The sequence below is a fragment of the Semicossyphus pulcher genome, unplaced genomic scaffold, assembly GCF_022749685.1.
Source record: "Semicossyphus pulcher isolate SPU_LCO1_2020_fin unplaced genomic scaffold, fSemPul1.0.p SCAF_22, whole genome shotgun sequence".
NCBI lineage: Eukaryota > Metazoa > Chordata > Actinopteri > Labriformes > Labridae > Semicossyphus > Semicossyphus pulcher.
Window position 1 is genome coordinate 20,334,958 of NW_027211696.1, and position 18,084 is coordinate 20,353,041.

The 18,084-nt window shown below is 45.3% G+C and overlaps 1 protein-coding gene across 1 annotated transcript in view; it reads right to left on the reverse strand.

Annotated features, from left to right (window-relative positions):
* The window catches only part of LOC138601925 (seizure 6-like protein), a 64,380-nt gene extending 46,978 nt beyond the window's left edge, over nt 1-17,402 (reverse strand). Inside the window, exon 1 of the mRNA XM_069673240.1 lies at nt 17,306-17,402. Within this exon, the coding sequence (XP_069529341.1) occupies nt 17,306-17,402 (97 nt within the window). The remainder of the gene's footprint in view (nt 1-17,305) is intronic.
* Nucleotides 17,403-18,084: the final 682 nt, after the last annotated feature.

Here is an 18,084-nt window from a genome sequence, read left to right on the forward strand (position 1 = left end):
GCAGCAAAAGTAAAGTAGCACGTTCTCTGCTGCCAAAGCTTTGGGACTCTGTGCGTCTTCTTATGTGAAAATGTTTAATCCTCAGGAGGATTAAACGTCCTCAAAAAGAAATAAGGAAGAAGAAAATATTCCCGAGTCAGAACATTTTTGCTTCTTTTCAGGGCTGCTTCAGAGAGGAGCCGAGATTAGGACGGGATTAAATGGAAATGTCAGAGTTAGTAATGGTAAAGGTTAGGATTAGAGGGAGCGGTTAGAGACTGAATACAGTTTCTAACAAGTATGCAGCACTAATACAAATGTGTGTGTGTGTGTGTGTGTGTGTACGTGTTTATTAGCCGCTCCGCCGAGCAGAAACATCGGCGTGTGAGTGCTCTCGCAGCCACAAGTCATTGAAACTCTCCTCACACTCCTGCAGCCTCCAGTTAGCAGCAGGAAGGGCTGGGGGGGGGGGGGGGGGGGGGGGAGGAGGGAGGAGAGGAGGGAGGGAGGGAGGAGAGGAGAGGAGAGGAGGGAGGGAGGGTGATGGAAGAAAGTGATGCCAGTTGATGCCAGAGGAAACAGACAGCTCAATCTCTCCACAGACCCACAAGCTCGCTGTTTTCCCCGGCACAGTTTTGACTTCTGGTTTCTTGGATGGTGTTCTAGAAGCTTCCGGTGCTGTTGCATGTTTCAGCCCTGAAGCTACAAATACTGTCGATGTGACATCAGCTGATCAGTGGAGGAACAAGGATTCAGATCCTTTACTGCAGTACAAGTACAAATACCACACTGAGAGAAAAATCTACGACTAGTGAAAGTCTTGCATTCAAAAACAAACCTGCCCCGCCCCTTCCTCCACCCCAAACACACCTGTACCTTGTGTTGGAGCCCTCAGGTGTCCGTGCCGTGTTGGAGCCCTCAGGTGGGCTCAGTCTGCAGCAGAACAGCTTCTTGTGTCGGTCTGAAGCAGATATTCACGCTGATGGAAAGTTCACTGACTGTAGTGTTAGTGTTAGTTACGTCTCCTCTCGCCGTTCCTCCTCTACTCTGCTACTCGGAACAGAACGCTGCAGGAGCCCCATTTGTCAACAGAGCCGTCAATCATGAGGCCACACCCCCTTTTATAGCATCAAATAACTTATTAAAAGTGTCAGAAATCAGCATGATAAGAACTAACTATAATGACAGAAACCATGTTTGAGAAAAATGTATTTGACGTGTATTTAGATTTTATAGTTTGACTCATGTCCCATCTGTTAACATGGAGGAGGCGGGCTTTATGAGCTACACTGCAGCCAGTCAGCAGGGGGCGATAGTGAGGGTTTGGCTTCTGTCATGTCAGCCATCTTTTTATACAGTCTGTGGTTTCAACTACACCTCTAACTCCTTAAACTTCCTCCTTGTCTCTCAATCCGCCATACCGTATAGAAAAAGGGGGCGTGGCTCTCCTGCAGTCCTCTTAAGATGATGTGGAGTGCTGTGATTGGCTTTTGGGCATCCTATCAAAGTAAGCACTTGCTGGAGGTCAGATGACATTAATTATATATTCAGACATCCTAGGCAAGTTGTGACTTTTGGAACGGTCGGGGGAATCTGAACGGCTGTAAGTGAGAGCAAAATGTACCTAAAGTATTTAAAGAGCAGTAAAATGTTTCCTGATGGTGTTTCACGATTATTGATGAAGCTCTTGGGTTCATGTAACAGCTGGATTAGAGATATGTGTTAATGTTCACGATCCTAACTCACATCTCGGGCAGCTTCTTCACAGCTGCCATCATCTGGTGTGCTTTGAAGAATGTTCGTATCAAGGTAAAATGTCGCCTGTAATAAAGTTATATTATTCTGATTTGCAGTATAAAGGATGCAGCTGTTAAGATTTCATTATCTCCATGTTTAAAGTATGAGTACATCTGCAGAAAGCCATTAATCTGACCTGTTAAACATCCACAGAGCGAGCGATGAGCCTCCAAGGCCGACGTGATGAAACCTCTCAGTGGAGTCGTCTCATAGCTCACTCTCTTACAGTGTGTGTGTGTCCACGTGGTGTGTGTGTGTCGGGGCCTGTCGCAGGTATGTGGGCTCTTTGCTTTTATTCCATGAATAAAAGAAAAGGTGGATGTATCTCCACCAGCATCAGCTGTGAGAGGAGGCAGAGGAGAAGAAAAGAGGAATGCTTTTAGCGTGGACCTCGAGGCGGCCGTGACCCAAATGTCAACACAGAGAACGTTCAGGAATAAATGATGAGCAGAGAAGAAAGACACAAACGGAGCTGCGGTGTGTTAAACCTCAGACATGTGCCTGTTTCTGTGACAGTAATTAATAATAAAACCAAAGTTATTTCTTCTTCTCTGTTTGTCTTTTATGTCACATTTGTTCCTGCTGCAGAAATAAACCCTGAGTGCAGCGCTGAGGCTTTCGCTCTATAGAATAATAAATGTGCTTAAAAGCAGAGTTCGCTGATTTCTGGAGAGCACGAGTCGCCTCTCTCTGTCTCCTAGTTGTCCATTATCGCCAGAAGTTATAGTGCAGATATTAAATATATATATTTTACTTTAAGGCTCCGATCAATCCGCCCTGACCTGAGCGCTGATCGATGACCTGCCCCGTCTGTCAGACGTGCCCGGCAGCTGTGTGCCCATCAGGACCTTTATGAGTTAATGATCAAGAGACAGAAGCAGAGCGAGCATCGATCACATTTAGGACTTCCACGAGGTAACGACAGAGCCGGGCGAGAGATGATGATAGCAGCGTCACTCTGCGAAACATCCAACACGTATGGATTTTCATGAGAGGACGTGTCACTGCAGCAGATTGATTCCTTCTCTGCACCGCGTCCACAGCTGCTGTTTAACAGATCACAGAAGTCCTGCACGAACCAGGAAGCTTTAAAGACGTGTAAAATATAATCAGCCAGGCAGGTCCGCCCGCCTGCGAGGGCTAATCGATGGAGTGCTTTTTTAAGAGGCAAAATTATTTTTCTGCTCTGCAGTCACTTCTCGAGTTCTCACTCTGTTAACGAGCTCTCACTCCCGACTCCTCAAACAGCAGGTCAACAGGTCAGTGCTCCCTAACACCTAGGTCAGTTATGCACAGGAACGGCTTCACCGTCAAGCTAGCAATGATGGATCAGAAAATCTGCTGAGACTTTCAGAATAAAGCGGAAGAGTTTGCTTATTAATAATTGTCTTCTTGGACTTTCAAAATAAGTTGTGAAGTCAGCAACAGTTTAGATCGAGTTCGACCTTCAGATGAAGCCTCACAATAACCGCTGGTTTGATTTTCAAAATAAAGCAAAGTAAATAAAGTCAAAATAGCAAGAATAAGAATGCAGTCTTTTGTTAGACTTTCAAAATAAAGGCATGTCATACTTTTAAATCCAAGCTTTGCAATTATACATCAGGTAAGATTTTCAAAATAAAGCCTTATGTTTACCTATGCAGCAATTATAAATATGCAATAACAAATATCAGACAGAGTTTTGGACAGACGACAAAGTCTGCTGATCTTTGCGGTCACACTAGTCAGGTGACCTTTGACTTCATAGTCAGGTGACCTTTAACTTCATAGTCAGGTGATCTTTGACAGAAGATATTAAAAACACAGGGTATATTTTGGCCATGGCATATTTCAGGTGACCTGCTGCAGAGGTAGATATCTTTAACAAATATTTTACATAAAAATATTAATATAAAATATTAGCAGCAATTAAATCCAATGTGATGGAGTGTGTCTCATTTGTTCGAGTGAGTGTTAACATCTGACATTGATTTGTTACCAGCTGACATTGATTTGAGGACACTGGGTCACATGACATGGGAGCTATTGAAAAAAAACCTTTTCGATAAATAGAAGACTTTTTGTTTAATTAAAAGTGCGTCTTAAAAACTGAATTTTACAGAATTTGTTTTGTGTTAATAAAAGGTTTAAGGTGATCAGTTTCCTCAGGTTAAACGATCAGACACAGGAGAGTTTGAAGTTGAGATAAACTACTGAACTAAGTTCATCTTTCTTTACTGAGAAGCTCAAAATACAAAATTCAAAATTTTAAGTTCAGTACACTGAATGGAGCGGCTCCTGTTTACTTCATTTATTTAAAGTCATAATCTCAAAGACTTAATGTAAATAAATGTCTGTAAGTCTCTCTCTGAATGAGGTAACACTGATGAAAGCCTTTGCATTTGCAGTATATAGTATTATTATAGGCTGGGTGAAGAAGAAACAAACTCGACGCTCAGATGAAGCAAACAGTCTGAAAAGGAAAGCGACCGTCAGCCAGGAAAATCAAGAGTTACAACCGGAGCCGACCGTGGACGTCACACATGCAGCACTGTCTGGATATCTGGGAAGTGTGCTCCTGTAATTAACATTTATCACCATTAGAGGCGCCAAAGAGAACGAAACTGAGATCTTTGAGATTATAACTTTAAGAATAGTCAGGAATTTAAGGTTATTCCACATTTCTACTGGAGCCACTGACTCAGTGTTTAGACCTTTTCATTGTAATGTTTGAGCGGCCATGGAAACAAGCAGGTGAGGAAAACAACATTGTTAGACGCTGGTTGTGAAGCTTTTGCAGTTTAGTTTTTTTCACGTTGTGTTCAGGAACAGATCAGCGTTTGGTTTTAAACACAAGCAAACATCACTTTCCCTCGTTTCCAGGGGACGTCCTGTGTTTAACGGGCTCCTGCATTAACAAATCTCTGCACGATGATTTTTATTCTGCAGAGAAATGAACGGACAGCAGAGGTTGCCTTTAGAGGAAATCAATCTGAAATCTATACAAACATGAACCAACAGTGAGGACCTTTTGAACTCCTGCTCCTCCTGCCTGTCCACAGCTGTCTGTGAGTCCAGTTACAGAAATGTTTCCAGAATAACGAGCTGCAACAACAGCAGCACCTCACTCCTGTTTTCCTATCTAGTGAAACTACCTGGCACACATGAGGAGAGGAGGAAGTGAGTTTCTGTGGATCAATCTGACATAAACAAGCGTCCTCCCCTTCAGAGCGTGACTGGCAGCCATCATCCGACAGGAAGCTGAAGCCTGGCTGAAGGCTTTGCATCTCCTCAGCCTCTAAATTCATCCTGCATCACACTTCAAAACTGTTGGACCATAAATTCCTCAAAAAGCTCGGAGGGGTTTTGTGTGTGCGAGAACTCTGCGAGAACGCCGCCATGACAGGAATCAATCAATCAATCCCTGGAGCGGGCAGCGGAGCAGAGCCGCGCTGAGACATTGAACCTCGCGGCCCAGACTGGAGCCAATCACTGTGAAAACACACCCAGACAGGATTCTTTCCCACAATGCTCGGCTCCTCTCTGCAGCTCTCTCAGACCTATTGGAGTTAAAGTACGAGGAAACAAACACACTGACTCGACAGCATGACAGGCGTAGCTATCAGCGGCGCGCGGCGCGGATTATCACACACACACGGCGGTTTGTCGACAGACCTACTTCAATAGGATTCCCGTATCACAGACGAGGAGCCGAGCGGAGGCTTACTGCAAAGCTTTGAGGCAAATGGGAACTGAAATATTAACCTTTTAAAAGGCTTGGCTGCAGACACACTTGATTGTGCCAATCAGCTTTGAGTGAGTTTGACAAGGCAAAGTGTCAGGGCTGTGTGTGTGTGCGTGCGTGTGTGTGTGTATCACTCTAATCCCAGACAAGCGTTTCAAATCTGTCTCTGGATCACAATTCATCATTTGCCACCGAGCAGAAATGGAACAACATTTTCAAAGCTTTTTCCAGTAAGCCTGAAAATATCGATTTGTCCTGAAGAGACGAAACATTTTTGTTTAACTAAATTTCATCTAGAAAATTCTCTTGTCTTCTTGTTGTCGTCTTGTTTCTCACATCAGGCTGTAAAGGGAGGTGCAAACATCGAGTCATGCGCCACATTTAGAAACCTTGAGAACAAAGAGATCTGGACTTTGAAAGAGCCAGAAGATGGTTAGCTTAGCTTAGACTAAACACTGTTTAAAAGAAGATGACATAGTCACCGTGATGTCATACATGGCCTTCATAAAGCTTCATGTTCAGCAGTGATTCATCGACATTTTTTGGAACCAGATGTGACCACGGCTGGAGATAAGCGACCATCCAGTTATCCAGTCTTAGCTCAAGGCTCAGGGAGCTTTCACATCAGGGACCCGGGCCCGGATCGAGTACACTTGACCCCAAAGTCCAGCTCGTTTGATTAGTGTGAACACTGTGTACCGTACTCGAGCACGGTTCGTTGATGCAAACCATAGCAAACTATAGAAGTGGACTGCTTTTTATAACGTCTACTCCGATATCCTCTGAACTGCACAGGCAGGGCTGATACTGTAGGAATGTAGGTGAGAGGGTCGAGATTTTTAGTCGGCATAGAGCGAAGGTCGGCTCCGTTGTACGGGCTTGTGATTCACACGCTTTTCGACACTGGAACGACAACATAAACAATATTCCGTAGTTGATGATGCTCCTCTTCTTCTCCTTGTTTTTGAGGTGCATTACCGCCACTTTCTGCTTCAAGTCCTACTGTAAGTGTGCTCGGGTACGGAACGAAATTATTAACGTGAAAGCTGACCGGCGGAGAGAGGAGGGGGGGGCAACCGTACTCATGTACAGTATGAAGCAATCGTACCTAATGTGAAAACGCCCTAATTCATTAGCTAGTTAGATTCAAAGTTTCCCACAACATGAGATTCTGTCTGAGCTTTTAGGTCAGATGAAGTCACATAACTGCTCAGCTGCGACCGCAGAGAGCTGGTGCAAGAAACAAACTGTTTTAACATGGGGCTCTGTGGGGTCTGACTCAAGAGTTAGCCTCAAGTGGACACTCGAGGAACTGCAGTTTTTTTTAATCAGAGTTTGTCTCTTCGATAAAACATGTTAATCAGTAACCTCTTTTTTTTTAGGCAGATTTATTCAGTCAGAACTCGGCAGCTGTTTCCCAGGTTCTAGTCTACCTGCTTGGAGAAGCTAACCAGCTAGCTTACGAACAATTTGTGGACATTTAGAACAACTCCAGACCGTGTATACCAAACAACCCCTGGGTGCTGCTCAGGTGTTGTCGCATGTAAATCACTTCCTGAATTACAAACACACAAACCCAGACTCTCCTGTTCACCCTGCACACGTACAACAGATAAACGTGTCTGAAGACATTCACAAACTATGACACTAATGCTCTTATTTCTTGTTTACTTCCAATCCAGTTAAACATTTTTTACCACCTAAATATGCAGCTTAAGTGTGCTGACGCTCTCTCCAGGCTGCTGACGGATCACATTCAGCACATTTATTCAAAGGAAACAAACATTTAGAAGTTGCTCTTTGAATGCTTTCATAGATAAAGGACCCGGGAATGGAGCCGGATGAGAGGAAAACCCGAACGGTTCCATTTCTCCTCCACACACACGCTAACATCCATGGCTTAAAACAGACATACACAAAGTTAAGCTTCAGTTAATTGCTTCTATTGTAGAGAAGTGTCAGCACAGCAGCATCCGTGCAATCCTGCAGCCATCCTAGAGAGGATAATCCTGGATACTGAGGCAGGCACCAACAACCAGCACTGAACACCAACGCACACACAGCAACGCACACGCCGACACACACTTTGAATCCCCTTTAAACAGCCGCAGCGGGTCACGGAGGTCTGAGAGGACCCGCTGAGGTGGAGACAACACCGGCAGGACGACCTGCTTCTGCTTCACACGTCCTCCTTTGATGTCAACACACAGAGGAAGGTTAGGCCCGACTCCTCCACCACACACACACAAAAACACACACAAACACACACACAACTTTGAATAATTCACTGGGATGTTGTCGTCTCTGGTAAGTTAGCTGCAGAGGCTCAGGCCATATGTCAGAGTGCGAGGGAGACCACGAAGCCGCAGCTCTCACTTCTGCTCCTAATGAGTGCAGGGGCTAATTGAGACGGCAGCTTGTGCATCGTCTACACTCCTCCTGCTGCAGCACACAAACACACTATTAAACACTCACACACACACACACACACACACTCACAAACATGCTCTCCAAAATACAAAGAGGAACCCGGATAAAGACCCCCAGCGCGACTGAGAGACTCCTGCAGGATCTAAATGCAGAATATTACTCTTATAAATCATGTTGATTTACAGCTTTTCTGGCTCTTCTGCTTGTTTTAGCGATTCAACGACAAACTGTGCACGCTTCACGTTAATGATTGCAATTTTTCAAAGCATGCAATAAGTGTTTTTATTGATGTACCACACATCAGGCGACTCCTGGGTTCATTTACAGTGCAGGATAAAACCTGCAGACCTCAAACTTTGTGTCTTTGCTCAGCTCTTTGTGCAGAAACCTCCTTTTTATTCAAAGAGTCTCAGATCTGGGATTCAGGTCTTCTGCAAAGCAGCAACATTTTAAAAAGAAATGAAGACACTGACATGACTCAAATATACAAGTCGCTCTGTCAGCAAACAGGAAGGAAACGTCGCACAATGTGGATTTAATCATCAGAAAACATTCATCTCTGCAAACACTGAACCATGAAGCTGAAAGCATCTGCAGCTCATTCAACGTCAACATGCTTCATTTGTTTTAGTGTTAAAGGAAAGTTTGTATCATTTTTATTCACATTAAATAAATCCTCTCCAGCCCATCTGTCCGCACTCTGACTTCCTGTCTGTGTCTCAAAACCAAAAATGTTTTTAAAGGACAAACATCCTTTAAAAAACGTCCCTGCAGGAAATCATTAATTGGTCGGGGACTATTTCCAGCGGCGGATGAATCCACATTAGATACTCTGATGTGTATTTGTGGCAGCAGGACTGTGTGTGTGAGATTGAGTTGGAACAGTGTGTTTGTTGCTGGTGATGAAGGAACGCGTCACGCAGAGCAGCAGTGTGGATCATTAATGTGTTTTTAATGGAAAACAAAGGAGCTCTTTGGCACCGAGGAGGAGGATCCATCAGGCTGTGCTACACACAGAGCACTGTTCAGTGTGAGGGCTGCAACCAGCAAATATGATTCTGTTATTTCCTTCCTTCATCTGCTAATTCTGTAGTTTATTAAATAAGCCCACAGTGATTCCTTTAAAGGTTCTGACCGACAGCCAGATATTTAATGTAACACCAGACACGACAAAGAGACGCAGAAATCCTCTCATTCAGAATCATTTGGATTTCTTTCTTTTAAAAAATGCTGGAACAACAGCAGCAGCTCTTCTTTAGATTGGACCGGTTGAGTTGAGAACATTATCTTTCCCCAAACTTAAACAACCTCCCAAACCCCAGACCGAACAGCAGCCCAGCCCTGTGTTTCCCCTCGTCTGTGCAGCATAAAGGTCCTTTCAGATGGGGGGGCGACGATCTGCCTGCGTACCCGCGTGGATCTCCGGGTCTCACTGCGCTCCTCATGTGACTAAACAGGCAGACAAGCGCTCAGTGCGTAAACGCCAGGCGCTCTATGAATGGTAACCATGGAAACGGCTTCTGTGCACTGCCGGTACAACTGGATTTTTTCTATAGGCTATAACAACAAGCTACATTAGCATAGTTGTAACATAAGGTATAGCCTGGCTTAAGTTCAGACTAACGTTACATCACCTGATGCATCCAGCCCTGCACCGATGCTCTGCCATGCTAAAGGCCCTCCTGTTCATGTCCCGGTTTACAAAGTGGTCACATCTCTGGGAGCTCACAGCAAAGATCAGTCTCACGTCTGCACGTCGCGTAGAATAAAGTTCAACTTTCAACTCTGGCAGCGGGCGTGTGTGTGAGACGAGTCCAACCACGACAATTTCACAGGATTGCGGCCACTTGGCGCCCCGCCTGTCAGATTGCCCGCGCCTTCCAACCTGCCTGCTGGCCTCTCATTGACAATGAATGATTAGGCGCTTCAGTCCCCCCCATCTGAAAAAACCTTAAGGATGACACACTTCCTGGATTTATTAAATAATAAGAAATTGTTACACCTCCAAAAAGCTAATTAAAAGTACATTAAATGTTTTCTGACAATTACAAATTGTGTTCTGCATGCAACTCAAGTGTCTGACTCTGCAGATGTCCTTAAATGCAACAAGATAAAGTGTTTTTTTTCTTCTCACACCTGCAACTAAAAGTCACTGATAACCTCTAGTGCAGTTGAGATAACAAATTTAGTCTCTTACAAAGTGTCTGCATGTTGTTTTCATGCTGCAGGACCTAAAACCAGCAGGAAAAACAGTATCAAGCTAACAGGCTAACAGGCTAACCGTGCTAACGCGCCACCCATTCTTTAAAGGTGGACTGCAGATGTGCACTCCATCAGGAAAGGCAGCATTAGCTGTTCATTAAGAGTACAGTGATCTGTTTAATCATGGTAATCAGGGGCTCATATTCAGGGGAGCTCTGCTGGAAATGAAAGGTTAAACCCCCGTAAGCCCACCTGTGCTCCACTGCTGCTCACTGCTGCTCACTGCTGCTGCTGCTGAGAGGGAGGATGATTTAAACAGGGTCACCTCCAACTTTGTGTCCCCGCTCACCTCCCGCCTGCTTTACTCTGAGAAGCTCCTCTTTCCTCTGAAAACTTTCCTGTGAAACGTCCCTGCTGGTGTTAATGTGTCGGCGTTTCATGGGTTGGAAATGTCTCAAACACGCCGTCTACAGTTTTAAATCAGCCTAAACCTCGCCAGCCGATGGTGACGTAGAGGCGACCGTTTGGGATAAAATTACGTCATGAAATTTATTTTTAAAAAAGAATGTTAACACCTGTCAATCACAGGTGGGCGGTACACCCCCCCGGCACCGTCTTTGAGAGGGAGTCTGTGAAACCGCGCTCACTTTCAAATATATCCTGATCGAGACGCATCGTTCACTAGAGTTTACACTGCTAGCACACTTTAGCCTTCTAGCTAACGTTGTGTTACCTCTCAGGGTCTGCGCCCATTCTCTCTTCACAAGGCTGCACGCGCCGCCGGTGCATGCGCACTTGCATCGCCTCGGCTCCGAACACTCCGGCTCCAGGCGTTAGTGGGGCTAAAGCCAACAGCTCGCACTGATAGGGCTCGAGAGCACCACGGTCCTCCAACCCCCCTGAAGTGCTCTTCAGGGGGGTTGGAGGGGAGAAGTCCTCCACCTCACAGAGCCCTCTGAGGCAGATGTGCCCTGTGACTCTGTGTCAGCGTCACCGAGGTGCCGGACACACCCACCCCCCTCCACCTGGAGTTATGGTCAGACCTGTGGGTGCAGCTACACTTTAAGTTGCATCAAATCTACAACTTACAATCTATATCTAAAGATGTAGTGCTATTTGTTATCCTGACTCGATACCTCAACTTGGCCGACACCAGGTGCCTCTCTGATACTAGCAAGAAAATATACATAAGATTGTTGGAAAAACACTGAATGTTGTCATTTTGCTAGCTCTGACTAACATCCCATTTTAAAGCTTCATCAGTTCATTGTTTGCGTGCAGCACCTGGCTACAGGTGTGTTTAGCTGAAACTTGCAGAACAAACGTGACAGCTAACTCAGCTCCCTGTAAAAACTGTGTGAGTGACGAAAACTGAAGAGTCATTTTAATTATCAGAGTCTGTCAGGCTGTTGCTCCTGCAGCTCTGTAATGATGCAGCTAAAAAGTGCAGAGATGTGAGTCCACTCTAAGGAGGGCAGCCAAACATATAAGTGGAAGGATTAATGGAATACGTGCATATTCTTGTTACATAAAGAGACAGTGTCTTTGCGTGATTCTGCTTTTACTTCTCAAACTTCCCTTCATGTCTCCTCTCTCCTCGTTCCCTCGTTCTTTGTCTCTTTCTGATGCTTCTTCTCCAAACTTTGCAGCCTGAGGACGACGTGGTTGTATAATAAGGCCAGAGCTACTCAGCCGTAAGAAACAATCTCCTCACTTCCATTTTTCTCTCCTCTCTCACAAGTAAGAGGAAGGAGAAACTCTGCTGAAGGAGGACGCCAGAGAGGAAGCAGGAGCGCTGATCTGATGAGAGGAGAAGGCGAATTACAAGACGAACGAGTTCTCGAAAGGAGACAAGAGGATCTATATTTTTTAAATGAACAGACATGAATTCAGAAGAAAGTTTGCAGAAGAGCGCGGGTCGATAAACGAGCTGCGTGTTTCTCTCTGCAGCCGGCTTTGCTTCCCAGCTGGAGCTCCACAATCTGCACTCAGCTGTCAAGCTGTCTTTCTGGCAGATTATCACTCTCACCCCGAGAAATTAGACCACGCAGTGATCCAGCCTATCTTCATACACAGGCACAATCCCCGCATTAAAACACACACACACACACACACACACACACACCGACACAAACACACACACACACGCAGTCACAAGGCTGCTTGGTGACATTACATCTCTGCTGGGTGATCTCATTAACTACAGACGCCGACAGAGAGATGAAACCAGTGATGCAGTGCATGATACACAGTGTGTGTGTGTGTGTGTGTGTGTGTTTGTGTGTGTGTGTGTGTGTGTGTGTGTGTGTGTGTGTGTGTCTACAGTAGGTGTGTGTGATCGAACATTTGTGTGTGTACGTGGGGAAAAGACACGAGTGACGAGGATTAACAAGAGGACAGAATCCTGCATGCGCGCGGGTGCGTGCGTGTGTGTGTGTGTGCGTGTGTGTGTGTGTGCGTGTGTGTGTGATGGGTAAATTATTGAAACCCATAGACAGTGAAGACGTCGTCACTGACAGTCGAGGGACATTCAAACGGCTCGAGGACAACTGTCGCTTTGGATTTTCAGAATAAAATCAGCGAGTGAAAGTGATGAAATCTTCTGAAGCGCGATGAACGAGCTCACGAGCCTGTGACAGATGTCAGGACTTGTCTGAGGGATAATTATCTTTGATAAAGTCGAATTGATCTGAAACAAACGTGCTCACAGGAGGGAGTAAATTTAATCAGGTTTGAAACTAAAGATCTGTTTCTGTCTGAATTGTGAAAATAAAAACAAACGTTCTGGAGCCCAAGGTGACGCCTCCAATTACTTTCTCTTTCTGTCAATCAATACTGCAGAACTCAGTTATTAAGTTCACACACACACACACACACACACACACACACACACACACACACACACACACACACACAGACATTTATATCAAACAGAGAAAAGTAGTAAATTAGAAAAGGAAGGACTGAAAACTGAAGACGATTTAATCGATTATCAGAACAGTTGCTGGTTAATTTTCTGTCGGCTCCGCCCACAATAAATGTTTGACATATAAACTGAACTTGAATCATTTGAAACTTAAACTGACGATCTCAAAGATTTCAGTTTCCTTCTCTTGGGCGCGACCTACTGGTGATGAACGGTAATCGCAGGAGGACACGTCCCAGTTTAACCAGACGTCCACGGTTGGCTCCGGTTGTAACTCTTGATTTTCCTGGCTGACGGTCGCTTTCCTTTTCAGACTGTTTGCTTCATCTGAGCGTCGAGTTTGTTTCTTCTTCTTTGGATTTTCACTTCTTGTTGAAGTTGTATCTGTAGTCATCCATCTTTTCTTTGTTTGTTCAGCCATAGTAGATTACTGTTTACTCACAACACTTGCAGAGAGCGGAGAAGCAGCCGCTTAGCTCCGCCTACCCTCTCTGGCAGACCAACCACTGCTGGCTGATGGGAAACGCATCACTAACTGGGCGCCGCCACAGACACCCAGCCCATAATAATACTATATACTGCAGATGCAAAGGCTTTCATCAGTGGGCCATAGGGTCAGTCACCATGTGTTACCTCATTCAGAGAGAGAGAGAGACTTACAGACATTTACATGAACATCTTCAGGATTATCACTTTAAAAGGAAAGTGTGTTAACGAGCGGGCCTCTCTGTCAGTCGTCTTTGTTGTGCAAAGCTGCAACTGCAACCGCAACACACGAGTGGACCTGCTTCAAGACTTAAATAAGATCCATAATGATGCTGGATCTGGTCCAAACCTGAATGCATTTCCTCCCAGTTCCATGTTTCATGCTTCCACTGAGTTTTAAGAAAATCCTGCAAGAAGTCATTCTGTAATTCTTCGAACAAAAAACACACGAATGCCACCAAAAACATTTAAGGTGGTATGAAACGTGTAGCCGTGCACAAACTGTTCAGTTTGGGGACGTGGAAGATGAAAACAACAGTACTTAGAGGTGAACGCATGCAGAGGCCCAGATATCCAGACTTTCAGTTCCACATATGGGCCAAGACCCAGAAATAAAAAGCACCCTACATTCTCACGCAGATAAAAAGTGTCCCTGAATGCATCAGTGATTCAAACAAATGACTTTCTTGTGCAACTAAAATATGTATTTACGCCACAACACCGAAATAAACTAAACTAAGACATTCAGATTATGTTCAAACACTTTGTCCTGAAGCAGGAAGTAGTTTCAAATGATTTAAATTCAGATTATTTATTGTGTGTAAACGACGTCACTAAAGCAACCCGTCTCCTTTAAACGGCACAAAACATAATAATGACTTCTTAATATTAAACTAAGGCCACCTTCTTTCCCGAGCGTTAACCAGGTGCAGCTTCAGCCCTCACAGAGTCACTGGAACCTGAGAAATGTACGAGGAGTGTCGAGTGATGTACGGCAGGCCCTGGACGATCCAATCTCACCTCTGCTGAGTATCATGAGACAGCAGCCGTGGCTACTGAAGCGAGACGTCCGACAAAGCGACCCTGTGGCCAGAAAACAACTCAACACTTTAACACCTAAAGCATTTAAATGATTCTTCTTCAACATCGACCAGGATCTCGTTTAGGCAGCCAGTTACAAAGAAGCTTTGGTTACAGCACAGTTTGGGTTCGGCAGCGGACAAAGTACACAACTTAGTTACTTGAGTCAAAGTATCGATGCTCCTGGAGTACTCGCTTTTAAAGATACTGAAGTATTCAAACTACTTTTTAAATAAATCTCAAAACGTATTTTGCAGTCAAGAATACATGAGTGTACATTCTGCTACGTTTTGTTTATTTAGAAAACATTGTTTACATGTTTAAAGCCACGCTGCAGATTTACGGAAAGAACAACCCAAAATGTCCGCCATCGGCCTCTTCAGCACCACTAAATGCTCTGCGTTAACTCTGTGTTCAACCATGGAGACGTGCGAGGTACAGGTACGGCAACACCACTTGGACAAACCACACGCAGGACTACACGAACACAGTTTGTTGTCTTTGGGATTTTAGAAGAGAAAAGAAAATTGATCAGCTGACTTCAGAGCAAAAGTAGCGAGAGCATTCATAGAAATGTAGTCGAGTCGAGAGTAACAAGTTCCCAAAAAATAAAACTCAAATACAGATACTCAAAACATGTACTCGAGTACATTTACCTGGTTAGTGTCCACCCCTGGGGTTAAACTCAACATGTTTAGAGAAGATCACGGTTTGTTTTAAAGTCGTCCATCACAGATTTCTTTACAATATGACCATCATGTGTCAGATAAAAACATAACTGTGATGGATCCTGTGAAATCTTTGGCTCACAGATAAACACGCTGCGTAGTCAGGATGCACGATGTTGGATTTTTTTTCCGATATCCGATATGCCGATATTTTCCAACCCAATATATAAGGCGCATGTTTTTTTTCCACCTGTAGTGAAATTGACATCATGCCTACTCTTATTGAAGTGGCCAAAGGCTGCAGAAATCTTGCACCCTTGGGCCAAGAAGAGGCATTGTACAAAAGGTCACGTGTCTGGTAGCTCACGTTTCTGAGCGCACCTGAATGCAGCATCCCAGTGAGGGAGACATGCCCGGACTTGTTCACTGCACCTACTACAGAGACATCAGTGATCGCAGACGGACTCTTCCCATCGTGTGTGCGTCCATGAATATGGGAGTTAGTTTAGCGCTAATGTTTGTTACTCTCTGTTAGCGTCAGCTTTAGCCACGAGGGTATTTTCGGCGTGTTTGATGTTAAGTCAAATAGAATGTGAGCTAACTGTGAGCTAGTTAAGAGCCGGTTTATCTGCGGAAAATATCAGCAGAAAAATGACATATCTGCTAATATCCCTAATGTAAATAATATCTGTATCCATAAATAAATATTGAACTGCACAAAGTGATCTATATTAGGCCTAGTCCTGAAGGCTAAGTCAGCCAGTATCATCAATAGACCTTACATCGGTTGCACAAACCAAACTTAAACCTTGTTCTGACTATGTTTAGCATTAGCAACATGTATTCATGTTTATGCCCAATACAACTGTGGCTGCTTCCCTGCAGCGTGCGTGGCTTCGTCGTTAATATTCTCCTGCTGTGAAGCTAACTTGAAATCATTTTGAGTTTGCAGCAACATTTTGGAGGATCAAAGACAAACAAAGGGAAACTTCACAGACAGCGTTGTAGAGCCAGCACGTGATTAGCAAAGATCCAACATGGAAATAATAATAGAATAAACCAAGAAAGAAAAGATGTGTGGCTCCTCCCAGAAACATCAGTGTGCAGTGATATGATGGTCGATGTTCCTGGAGAGCATTCCCAGCATGCACTGGTTTGTTCCTGTAGGCTGAGCACAGCAGACAGCAGTGACAGCAAACAGGTTATAAAACTGTTCAAATGAGCTCCACCTCATCAGCTGCATCATCCAAGTGATGGACACTTTAAAGCATCAATAATTATAAAGCAATAATAAAACAAACAGTTGAAGGGGCTTTGCTGCTTTGACCCCAAATATCGAAGTGCTTCTTTGACCTCTGATGTTGACCCCGTGTTTTTCACAGTGCATTCAGTAAATAACAACCACTTAGCATCATTTCCCTTCTGTACCCCAGCAGAAACCAGCGGTACCAAAGAAACAAACACAAGTGTGTTTTTTGGAGTCGTTTTCACAGATATCACTCCGCGTTCCCTCCCTTCATCTGTCTGACTGCGTGTTTCTAACATCAACTTTCCTCTCGTCACTTTCTGCTGTAATTCCACCGGAGGAATCCCCCCCTCTGTCTCCCACTCCGCGCGTGAGAAAACAATAACTGCAGAGCTTGTTGACAGGTCATCTCTCTCTCTCTCTCTCTCTCTCTCTCTCTCTCTCTCTCCCTCCTGATCGAGGCTCCCACGCACACGAGTGGGCTCCGGTCCACATGGACTCTCTCTGGATGCCTGCACAGTAAATAGCCCGCAAGAACGTTTATTTCAGGACTTCAAAGGCTGCTTCAGACTCCCCACCTCCTCTCTCCTCCTACGAGCCGCGGGAGGAGAAGCCTCCAAACAAACAGGGATGCCCGAAAGAGAGACGAGTTTTTGTTGTGCAGCGATTGAAAACTGATCTGCTGTCACTGTGTGTGGACAGGAGCCACAAAGCAGAGGACAAGGCAGAGAAAAACATGCACAGACGACAAACAAACGAGCCCGTACCTCCAGCTGAGACGCAGCTCCACAGCAGCCCGATCCACAGCCCCGCGCGCAACGTGATGCGGAGACGGAACCGGAGCGAGCAGGCGGCCGGCGGCATGGCGACACAAGCCGGTCCACAGGAGAGGAGAGGGTGTGCTTGTTCTCGGGTCTGGCTGGTCTGCGGTCAGTCGTGCAGAGACAGCCGGTACAGCGCGGTACGTGGTCCGGATTCGAGAGCGCCGACGGTCCGCGTGTCAGCGCAGCATCCTCCTGACTGCGAGCGGCGCCTCCTGCTTTCTGCTCCGATCCGTCCTCCTTCGCTCCTCCGCGGACTCTGCTCTCCTCTCTCTCTCTCTCTTGCACTCACTCACACAGACACTCTCTCTCTCACTCACTCTCTCTCTCTGTGTGCCCCCTCACCCGCCTACCCCATCCACACACACACACTCACACGCACACACACACACACACACACAGTGCTGACCTTAATGATAATGAAACTTTTGCACACACAAAGGAGAGAGAGAGAGTGTGTTTATGTGTCAGGGTGACTGTTGTGGGCTGCAGCAAGATCAGGACACACTTACATAAGAGAGAGAGAGAGAGATAGAGAGAGAGAGAGAGAGAGAGAGAGAGCAACATATCATTGTCCCATGAAGCTCAGATTTACTGGGTGGATGCTGGTCTGTGTGTGCGCAGGGTGGAGGAGGAGGTGGTGGTGACGGAGGTTGACTTACGAGCGATCTCATCCCAGCTGGTAATCTGTGTAAGTAGCTGTATTTCACTGCAGCAATCTGCAG